The sequence below is a fragment of the Euphorbia lathyris genome, chromosome 9, assembly GCF_963576675.1.
Source record: "Euphorbia lathyris chromosome 9, ddEupLath1.1, whole genome shotgun sequence".
Lineage (NCBI taxonomy): Eukaryota > Viridiplantae > Streptophyta > Magnoliopsida > Malpighiales > Euphorbiaceae > Euphorbia > Euphorbia lathyris.
In genome coordinates, this window is record NC_088918.1 from 51394247 (window position 1) to 51406022 (window position 11776).

An 11776-nucleotide genomic window follows, 5' to 3' on the forward strand; every position below is an offset into this window, starting at 1 on the left:
CTTGAATTGGTCAGCGGCACTAAATCCCATACTTTGTTCATCTAGCTTATTACGAAACACCCATTTTGCAGAAGCTGACCCTGCAGGGAAGATAAGTCAGCCTGTCGAAGATGACACATGCTCAGCGGCTCTATTTTGGTCAGCGGAAGCTGAGCATGTGTCATCTTCGACAGGCTGACTTATCTTCCCTGCAAGGTCAGTTTCATCGAACTCAACATGTACAGACTCTTCTAAGATCTGAGTTCGTTTATTAAACACCCTATATGCTTTACTGTTTGTTGAGTAGCCTAAGAAGATAGCTTCATCAGCTTTTGAATCAAACTTAGCAAGGTTGTCTTTAGTATTTAGGATAAAACATTTACAACCAAAGGCACGAAAATATCCAATATTGGGTTTTCGTCATTTCCAAAGTTCATAGGGGGTTTTCTTAAGTATAGGTCTGACTAGAGCCCTATTGAGTATATAGCAAGCTGTGTTGACAGCTTTACCCCATAAATACTTTGGAAGCCTATTCTCACTCAGCATTGTCCTAGCTATTTCAACTAAGGTTTTGTTCTTCCTCTCAACTACCCCAATTTGTTGAGGAGTTCTAGGAGCAGAAAAATTATGGTCAATGCCGCTGACTTCACAAAACTCATCAAATTGTTGATTTTTGAATTCTCCGCCATTATCACTTCGGATGTGAGCCAATTTTAGGTCTTTATCATTTTCAAGTTTTATAACCAATGTTGAGAACGTCTCAAAAGGTTCATCCTTTCTACTCAACAGGATGACCCAAGTGTACTGAGAAAAGTCATCCACAATGACCAAGGAAAATCTCCTATCACCCAAGCTCAGCGGTTGGACTTGTCCGAAGAGATCCAAGTGTAGCAACTCTAATGGACGCTTGGTTGAGACTACATTTTTGTTTTGAAAAGACTTTTTGGTTTGTTTACCTTGCTGACAAGCATTACACAATTGATCCTTTTCAAACCTAAGTTTGGGCAATCCCTCAACTAATTGCTTTCTTGCTAATTTGGCAAGGAGGTCCATGCTTACATGACCAAGTCTCCTATGTCATAGCCAAGAATGATCTTCCTTTGACACTAAGCATATATTGTTTGAAAACTTCTTTTCTAGGTTTAGCATGAAAACATTGTCAACACGAGGGGCAGTTAAAATCAACTCATTTGTTTTTCCCTCGAGTATCCTACACTCAGTGGCATCAAATACAACCTTTCTACCGCTATGACACATCTGAGCTACGCTCAGTAGGTTATATTTAAGACCCCTGACCAGGGAGACTGACTCAATAGTAGGATTACCACCAACAGTACCTGACCCTACTATCTTACCCTTTTTGTTGTCTCCAAAACTTACATTTCCTCCTCTTTTATGCACAAGTGTGGTGAACTGAGTTTCATCACCAGTCATATGCCTTGAGCATGCGCTGTCAATGTACCATAGCTTTGACTTCTCAGCACACCTTAGGCTCACCTGTAATGTAACTAGTTATCTTTAGGTACCCAAGTCTTTTTGGGTCCTTGCTTGTTAGAGTCAACAGGTGATGCATCATATTTAATTTTGTGACGTCATACATTTATAGTGTGGCCATCTTTCCCACAAAAGTCACAATAAACTACCCTTTGGGGGTATTTCCATTTTTGGTCAGCACGATGGTGCTGAGCATACCAACACACTTTTATAGTGTGTCCTTTCTTTCCACAACAGTCACACTGACTGTTCTGCTGAGTGTATCGTCTTTGCTGACTAGTACCCGAATACTCAGTCTTTGAATAGAACCTTTTCTTAGCCGATGAACTCGGCTGGTTTTATATGGATGTGATGTCCTTTCTCAACTTCTTAGAGTCTGATTGGACTTCAGAGACAAACCTATGCAAGATTTTTAGATTTTCATCTTGTCTGGTATTATCCTGGAGGAGATGTCGAAGGTCACTGAGTTTGACCTCTTCAATCTCATCACATCGCCTGCTGAGTGCTCTTATTTTCTTGTTACACTTTTTGATAAGTGTATAGAGATCACTCAGGGCATTTATCATTTCATTTCTGAGCAAAGGTAGGGATGTTACCTCGGTTGAATGTTCCTTATGGTCAGACCCACCAGACAGGTCAGCTTGCTCAGAGTGGCAGGTGTCAGCAGATTCGTCAGCCATAAAACATATGTTTGCTGACTCAGTGGCATCAGCTTCTGACAAGGTTGACTCATCCCTATCGCTCCAAGTTGCCACCATTGCCTTTCTGCTGCTCTTCTTCTCTTTCTTCAGAGTGGGACAACTTGATTTGATGTCCCCAGCTTGATGGCATTCAAAGCAAGTAACGGGCTTTGAGCTGTCTTTCTTGTGTCTGCTGTCGCTAGACTCAGCTTTGTACTTGTCACCTTTCTTGAATGACCTTCTGCTGTATTTGTCATTCTTTCGAAACAGCTTCTTCATCTTTCTGGTGAACATGGCCATTTCCTCATCATCTGATGAGTCAGCATCAGTTGAGTCAGCTTTCATGACAAGGGATTTCTGCTTCTTATCTTCAAACTTTTCCTTAACTTCAAAGTTCTTCATTGAAATCTCGTGGGTCAACAGAGATCCAATGAGCTCATCATATTTATATGTGGTCAGGTCCTGAGCTTTTTCAACAGCTGTTTTCTTTGCTTGCCAGCTTTTGGGGAGACTTCTTAGAATCTTCTTCACATGTTCTTCTTTAGTGAAGTTCTTGCCGAGTCTCTTCAGCTCATTTATTATGTTAGTGAATCTTGCATTCATCTTAGAGATGTCTTCATTATCATTCATCTCAAACAGCTCGTACAGCCGCATATGTTGATTTACTTTGGACTCTTTGACTTTGCTGGTTCCTTCATAGGTCACCTCACGCTTCTTCCAGATTTCTTGTGCTGACTCACAACCTGAAATCTTATTGTATTCTGCAGCATCTAATGCACAGTGAAGCATATTAATAGCCGAAGCATTATTTTGCAATTTCTTAAGGTCATCCTCTGACCACTTAGCCTCGCTTTTGACAGTTTTTACACCGTCAATGATTTTATAGGGAACAAAAGGGCCCTGGACTATAGCTAGCCATGCACTCATATTTGTTGCCTGAATGAAGTTTTTCATCATTTTCTTCCAAAATCTATAATTAGATCCAAAGAACAGAGGAGGCCGACTAATATACAATCCCTCAGGGAGTATCTGGGTTGTTTGATTTCCTAGAAGGAAACGAGTGCTGTTCTCAGCCATTATAGGGATCAGCTCAAGATAGTTTTATCTTAAATAGTGAGTTGTTAGGCTCTGATACCACTTGTTGGTCCCATGTAACGTAATAGAATTAGTTCCAAGGGGGGGGGGGTTAGGAACTAATAAACTTTTTCGCTTAATAATGCTGACTTAATTGAATGTTTGATAGTTTAACTTAGTTTCAGGTCAGCAAGGCTGAGTGTGGTGTGAGACAGCTTTAATGAGATACTGACTAGAGCTGTTGCAGTTGTGAGTTGGGAAGTAACACTTAAGTCAGTTTCCAACTCAGCACTCAGATTACTCAGCTTCAGCTTGTACAGATTATTTACTGAGTAATTTTAAGCAAGCAACACATACATATATACATATATCAAGAGAAAGGGTTAGAAGTTACTCAGCAGACTTATCCTGGTTCGGCCTCTCCGCCTACGTCCAGTCCCTGGGATCCTTCCGAGTTTTTTCAAACCTCTACTGAGCTCTTTAAAGGTAGAGCACAAACCTTTTACAATAGCAACTGAGTATGCAAGAGTACCGTCCTCTATTCGTCTTCTCAATCCTATCTACCACTGAATACTATACCAAGTACTCAGCTTCTCTCTACCACTGAGTACTATAACCGAGTACTCAGCTTCACTCTTCTAACCTTTTACAAATGATAAGAAATTGTTCTCAATACAACAAAGAACACTTTAGATGATTGAATCAATCTAGACTTTTGCACAATGATTTGAGTTTGGTGTAAGAGCTTGCTTTTTCTTTTCAGACAGCTTCTATTTTGGATTTTGACTCAATGATGATTTGCCTTTTCTGTCTGTATGTTGTGTGTCTATCTAAGTGATGAATTGGCCTTTATACAATGATATTTGGGGCGCCAATGATTTGAATTCCGATATAGCCATTGTGGGGGAACGGTCTTCTTTCGTCATCACTCGGTCAGCTTTCAGAGCTGCAGGCCAATCCCGTCTTTTGTTTCAGATAGGAGCCAGGTTTGTATTCTTACGCCAGATTTGTCTTCATATGCCAGGTTTATCTTCTAGCAAAAGTCAGATGGTCCATGCTCTTTCTCGAAACGGTCTTCAGGACAGATTTCCAAGGCTTCTGATTTGTTTTAGATATTTGTCAGACCTTGTCTTGCAAGTTGATGGATCATTGATGCTGACCTGACGACTACTCAGCTTGACTCAGCGGCTTCGCCTTCAAGATTTTCTGAAGAAGACATTTCTTTAGCAAAGCTGAGTTGCATTCTACTCAGCTTCTGCTATGTGACTTGCTTTTGCTGACTTTGTCTTGTCTTTCTCTTATGGATTCTTAGTTCCTGTTCTTGTTACTTAACTTACTCAACATTGAACAAACTCATTAGTACAATTAAATCAAAGCACTTAAATTTAATTGTTTAATCATGGGATTAACTTAAATAATTTTGTCAAATCAAAATCATGTGAAAAGGTGTTTCAACACAAATTATTTGCGAGTTAGAAAATGAATGAAATGAAGAAGATGGAACATGTTCCGTCACGTGCAAGTGGGCGATGTAGAAAATTTGGCATGTGCCAAATAGCCCGCCATACTAGAGGTGGAGCATGTTAAGGTAAATGGGTCAGGTTAGCCCATTTTCTTAAGTATATAAGCTTACTTAAAAAACCTTAACCCTTAACTAACATCGCATAATATAGCAAATTTAATTACTTTGAATTAGAAAAACGCCTTCCCTCCCCTCTCTTTGTGTCGATGTTGCCGCCCCTTCTCATCTTGTGTCCCATTCGTTCATTCTTAGTTCATGAATCATCGTATATCCTCTTAGCGTGTCTCATCGTAGTTGATTCATGACTGGTAATACACAATCAAGGTTTGTTCTTTCCCTGCAACTAACATCAACGAATTATGCGTTGCAAAAAGTAACATATTTACATATTCAAGTTATGTATATGACAATCCCCATAATAACTAATATGTTAAATTAGAAATGAGCTTGGCAGATCTTAAAATATATAATACATATTATTTATTAATATTATATATTAATATGTATATCTTCGGATAAACTTAATTGTAATGGATCAGAGATTCTTCTGGGATGAGAATAATTATTATCTCCTTGATTCATTGTTGTTAATTAGGATAATTTTTCTTCCACTAATAATTAGAATAATTTTTCACCCCATCCTTAATCCTATGAAACTATGTATTGAAGATTTTCCGAAATAGGACGAACATAATGAATATGACTATTATTCTTGAAATTCCAATCAAACACTCACATTATTTAGGGTAGAAAAAAGGTTTACAATATTATTTGCCCCCTATGTAAAAATATCGATGTTTGCACTCTGACCTATGATTTGATAAAATTTATTTCGGACCTATCAAAATCAATAAAATATGAACCAATTCTAATAGAACTAACACAAATAAACCTTAACCCTGAAAATTGAGCTTTGATTGGACATAGTGAAAATAAAACATGTGGCAAAACAAGTATATTCTCTATGTAAGTTATTGTACATTTGAATTTATTATATATTTGGATTTTATTTGCCATTTGTTTTATAACTTTTGTTCCATCGTCAAAAGTTCAGTTTTTCTATATGTGATCAATTTATCCAAATTGGTTAACATTTTATTGATGTTGATAAGCTTGGGGTAAATGTTATTTCATATCAAAGAGGGATAAAAACATGTACCTTTATAAAGAACTATCTACCGTTGTTAGAGATGTGCCCACACGAAAATCAACCGTCTTTCCAAGAACACACACAAAAAAAAAAAACAAGAATAAACAATTAATAATCAACAGTTGAATAACAACAAAAAAAAGTTTGTCTCTAAAGGAATCAACACGAGATCAAAGAGAGAAGACGAGAATAATAATTGGCTCGGTATACTAACTATGAAGTAATCTTTTTTTTTTTGGGATAAGGTGCAATACTTCTAATGTTTACAACGAGGAGCAATTTTACTCATAATGTTTAAAATTGTGCAATTTACTCGTAGTGCTGGCAACCAATAGCAATTTTATCCCCCAACGTTGGTAAGTTTGTAGATTAATATTTTTAAAGCCGGTGAAATATTTGATTTTTTTTGTTAAACTCGTACAAAATATAGTATAATTTTTTAATTTTTTTTAACTTCTAATAATATATTGGGTAAATAATTATAAGGTCCCTGAGTTTTTACCTAATACACTACTTAGTCCCTTCGTTTTTAGAAATAATTATATAGTCCTTCAGTTTTTGTTTTTGTTAACTCCTTAGTCCTTATGCTTGAGTCAATAGTCAAACTATATTAAATAAATTTTAAAATACCAAAATTATCCTGTATTTTATGTTTTAATAATAAAACACCTATTTTGCCTATTTTATATTTTTTTCTCTTTTTTTCAACATAATCACAATCTCTTCAATATAAAGTAATGATTTATTAATTTTTATATAATTATAGAACTTTAATTTATTACGTAAAATTTATTGACTAAAAAATGAATGAAAACTATTTCAAAAAATATTAAAATAGAAATAAGACTATAATTGTAAAAAGTAATTTTTTACAATTCTAATAAATTTTATGAATGAAGAAAAAATATACGATTTTTAAAAAAATATAAAAAATTTATAATAATATTTAATGTTAGTTTAAAGATATTATATTAAAAAATAAAGAAAAAATAATTAAAAAATTAACAATACTTTTTTTCAAGTATATTAATTTTGGTGTACATATAGTTCAAAAACTTCATTAAAACTAATTGATTAAATTTGAAACTAAAAGATAATTTTTTTTTATGTAAATTAGGGGCAATTTTGGACTTCCATTTACAAAAACAAATGGAAGGATTAAAGAATGGATTAAGATAAAACTGAAAGACCTTATAATAATATGATAGACTTACTAGTGTGTTAAGTAAAAACATAATGACCTTATAATTATTTACCCTAATATATTTATGATTTGTTACTAATTAATAGTAAAATGACGTATATATGAAGCGTAGATGATAAGATTCATGATCGAGAAGACAGTTCGATGAATTATTTTTTAAATTTGACTCAATTTGTCAACATTAAAGATTAAATTGGTATTTTTTATTAACGCTCATGATAAAATTGCACAATTTTAAAACGTTGGATTAAAATTATTTCAGGCTGCAAGGGTTAGAAGTATTTATTTTTGCAACTTCAAAAAATTTCCCAAACGTGTTACATGAAACCGAGAAAAGGGCTCAGTTAAATAGACAAAATGACAGGGATCGTGTATATAACTTCAGGGGATAAATTAGGGTTTTGGCCTTAGAAGAATACTTCTCCACTCTCTGTCTCTATCTATCTTTCTCTGAGATATCCTCTACGGCGAGAAACTCGAAACAAGAAACAAAGAATGGCGAGTACTACCTCTGTTAGCGATCCAGAGCATAACACCAAAGATAGAGAAGAAGAAGAGAACGTACCTGCAGCCGATGACGAGGACACCGGAGCTCAGGTTGCTCCCATCGTTAAGCTTGAAGAGGTCGCTGTCTCCACAGGAGAGGAAGATGAAGATCCTATCCTCGATCTGTATGTTATTTCTTTCATCGGCACTATTTCTAGGGGTTTTCTTTTCATTTCTTGTATGATGACTTTTTCAATATTCGCTTTCCATTTTTTGTTTCTCGAACTTGTTTTGAACTTTTATTTTATTTTTTTTAATAGCAAAGCGAAACTGTATCGGTTTGACAAAGACGGGAACCAGTGGAAGGAAAGAGGAGCCGGAACTGTGAAGCTGTTGAAGCACAAGGAGTCTGGCAAGGTTCGCCTTGTCATGCGCCAAAATAAGACTCTCAAGATCTGCGCTAATCATCTAGGTTCTAATTTTTCCTTGCTTAGTGTTGATCGATGTGTAAAGTAACTGATTGCAGCACGTTCTTGAAATCATTTTTTTCACTAAATTGAAGCTAAGATTACTTGGTTGTTCGCATATTACCAATTGATTTACTTAGTATTGGTATTAGTATAATGATCAAATTTTTACTACTGTGTTGAAGCTATACTACTACTTTATCCCCTCTCCTGTTTCTTAGATTATTTTCTTACTATATGTGCCTGCCTTTTTCAGTTGTGCCATCTATTAACGTCCAAGAGCATCATGGAAATGATAAATCATGCGTGTGGCATGCTGCTGATTTTTCTGATGGAGAATTGAAGAATGAGCTTTTCTGCATCAGATTTGCTTCGGTTGATAGTATGTTTTTCTCAAATCATTTTTTTTATCTTGTACTTGTATCCTCAAACTGTGTCTATCTTTTTTTTCCTCTGCTTCAAAATTGAGAATGCTCAAAAAGAAGTCTTGAGTTTGTGCAAGACACTCGGTTTACACATATGGGAGATTGACAAGTTTCTTATTGCTTGTCTTCAGTAAATCTTTGAAAAAAATGACTTAAACAAGATTTTTATTAGACTTGGAAATCTTGTTAAGTCATTTTTATTAGACTTGGAAATCTTGTTAAGTCATTTTTATTAGACTTGGAAATCTTGTTAAGTCATTTTTATTAGACTTGGAAAGCATTACATTAGAACCAAACAAGGAGTATGCACATCTTGCATGTGTACTGGAGTTTCTTTAGTTTTATGGAGAAAATTTAGGTGTACAGGGAAGTTATCAGTCATTGCCTATTAGCTTTTGTTAATTTTATATACATAATGGACAACAGTTTGAGAATAGATTTCTGTATTAGTACTTTTGGTAAATATCTCTGATGCAAGCAAATTCCATTAGTCTATATTTTCTTTTTAGTTAATTGTCCAACTCGCTTCAGCTTTTTTTTGGTAAATATATTACCTAGTGAATGTTTTTGGCTTTAGCATATTAGATGTAGAAATTGCAGTAGATCTCCCTCTTTAAACGTTCTTCATATTGCTTGTTTTCTAGTTAATTTACTTGGCTCTTGATCCATATGTGCTGAGATGTACCACAACTAGTTTAAGATTTATCATTATTATTTTGATACATGCTAGGATAGAATTTATCCAAGCACTGTCAAAGTGTTCTGGCACCATCTGCCATTTTATGTGTGGTTGTAAGATTCTCAATGATGAAATTTGGCTGAGCTGTATTATGATGCGATAGAGACAAGATTTTGAGAACCCACTAGGATAAAAATCATCCAAGCATTACTGGTGTTATGATACTATCTGGTATTTTATTTATGGGTGTAAAAATTCTCAATGATGAACTTCCTGTTATCTGTTGGCTATTTTAATTTGGTGTACAGTTTTTTTTTTTTTCCATCTTTCTTTTTTGGCAATTGGGGATTAAACAGGCTGAGTTTTGAAGCTATGACCATTGACCTATGCTTTTCAGTTTGCCTTCGTTGGTTATATAGTTTCATATTCTTTTTATTGTATTTTGATGGTGTGGTAACTTCCGGTATAAGATGTTAGTCTAATGCTTATTGCTTCTGCGTGGGAGGTGCTATTTAGTATCATTAATGTTCTCCCTAGTGTAGTGTGGCTTTCATTTCTGCCAAGTAACTCAAGTTGTGACTGTTTTAGTTTTCGTTTATGAGTCATGACATCATCTGCGTGATCTCTTCCTTGCTTCCTCACATTACGCAATTGTATTTTGAGGTATTACTGATTCTTTCACATATACTAGATTGCAAAAAATTCATGGAGACTGTTCAAGAGGTGGCTGAAGCTCAGGAAAAGAAAGAAGAAAGTAAAGAGGCCACTGAAGCTGCCGGACTACTAGAAAATTTGAGCGTTGGGGATAAATCTGAAGAAAAACAGAAGGAAGAAATCCCAGTTAAATCTAAGGAGTCGACTGAAGCTGAAGGTGAGAAAGCAAAAGTGGAAACTGAGAAGGAAGACAAACCAGCTTCATCAGCATAGACATGGAAGGATATTGATCAGTTTGGACCACACTTGCCATCGGAAGGTTTTGAGTCTTCCCACAGGTTTGGGATTGGTGGCTTGTGCAAGCAGTTTTTGTGATTGTGTTAGAAATGTTGATGGTTTTGGTCTTTGTTGGGTCGTGGGTCTTTTATTTCTCGAGTCTTATTTCTTGGTGAGGAATATTTGGGTAAAAGTATAGTCGGGAGAGTAATCGTGATTGAGTCCTATTGTCATGGAGGCTTGATTGAGTTCCCATTACCTTGAATTTTAAGCTGGTTTCACATTGTTATTTAGTCCGTCAGTCATGTTGATACATAAATCAAAAAATTTTCGTGTGGCTTTTTAGTTATATGCGATGGCAGTCACAATTTTACTTGAAGTTTAGAATTGTGAAAGTGTCTTGGAATTTAAAAAATGCATTAGAACCAATCAGATTTAAGCATGTGCATTAAATAATTTAGACTTTTTCTAAACTATTCTAAGTTCAAGACAAATTAAATGCTTCTAAACTATTTTTATTTTATCCTTATTAACAAATGCTACAGAAAATTAAGGATATTAACAAACAGATAAATGACATTTTAGTTAAAAAAAAATTTATTACTTTAATGCGAATCAACTACTTGATTTGTTTCATAAAATCTTTAACTTCTAATCATGATTTAAATTTTGTTTATTTGTTGCTTTTAGACTTCTAATGTTTTTTTTTTCTCAAGTTTAGGATTGAGGAAATGTTTTGAAATTTAAAAAATCCATGTAATTCATTGTTTAGATCCAATCAGATTTATGTTTACGCATTAAATAATTTCGACTTTTCTAAACTAGTCCAAATTCTAAGAGAAATTAAATGCTTCTTGATCTTAGCAAAAACAACAAAAGTGATAGATACTGTATATGTGATTTGGTAAAGTGTAATAATTATTTTAACCCTGAGGTTGTATTATATAGTGTTTTATTTTGTATATGAATAATTAGTTATGCTTTTTTTTTTTTTTTTTTAAGTTATGGTTCATTACTTATTTATGCTAAATAATATACTCCGCCACAATCTCACGCTACATCTCTCACCCGCCGCCTCTGCCTTCGCCAATCACACTAGACCCGTCTGATAGCCCTCGTTTCAACCAGATTGCACCCTCGTGCTCATATCGTGATATGGTTGTTGATGAGGTAATGATATAACCTCGTCGTTTGCCGACCGATCTACACTCAACTGGTTTGGGTTGAATTGGTTGTGTCGATGGTAACCCACTTTTTCCTGATGTCACTATTGAGTCTTAACTTGTTGAGGAATGGTCGGCTTCTTGAGCTGATGGACTGATTGTTAAGATCTTAGGAAGGAATGTGGGATATATTGCCCTCCAGAACCACGCAACTGGAATTTGGAAGACTGAAGGAAGTTTCAACATGATGGATCTTGGGCATGGATTCCATCTTGTTACGTTTGACAAATTATCGGATAGGGATCATGTGGTTCAAGATGGGCCATGGATGGTTCAGGGGCATTATTTAACAGTCAAGACTTGGTCACCCTCATTTGTGCCATCTACTGCTGCTGTTGAATCTACGCTAGTTTGGGCGAGATTTCTAGAGTTGCCTCTCCAATACTACCAAGAGGATGCACTCATGCTAATTGGGAACTCGGTAGGGAAGGCTATCAGAGTGGACATGAATAATGCTGGAAAG

At 35.3% G+C, this 11776-nt stretch overlaps 1 protein-coding gene across 1 annotated transcript; it reads left to right on the forward strand.

The window, feature by feature from the left end:
* Nucleotides 1-7476: 7476 nt before the first annotated feature.
* On the forward strand, nucleotides 7477-10469 carry LOC136206889 (ran-binding protein 1 homolog b-like). The gene is made up of 4 exons (XM_065998091.1): nucleotides 7477-7774; nucleotides 7910-8061; nucleotides 8313-8438; nucleotides 9852-10469. Exons 1-4 carry the CDS (start codon nucleotides 7599-7601, stop codon nucleotides 10085-10087), a joined length of 690 nt encoding a protein of 229 aa, XP_065854163.1. The 5' UTR covers nucleotides 7477-7598; the 3' UTR covers nucleotides 10088-10469.
* The last annotated feature ends 1307 nt before the right edge of the window (nucleotides 10470-11776 follow it).

Coding starts and splice junctions, on each gene's coding strand:
- LOC136206889 (XM_065998091.1), top strand. CDS start 7,599: ATGGCGAGTACTACCTCTGTTAGCGATCCAGAGCATAACACCAAAGAT. Junction 7,775..7,909: donor GAAGATCCTATCCTCGATCT/GTATGTTATTTC, acceptor TTTTTTTAATAG/CAAAGCGAAACTGTATCGGT. Junction 8,062..8,312: donor GATCTGCGCTAATCATCTAG/GTTCTAATTTTT, acceptor TGCCTTTTTCAG/TTGTGCCATCTATTAACGTC.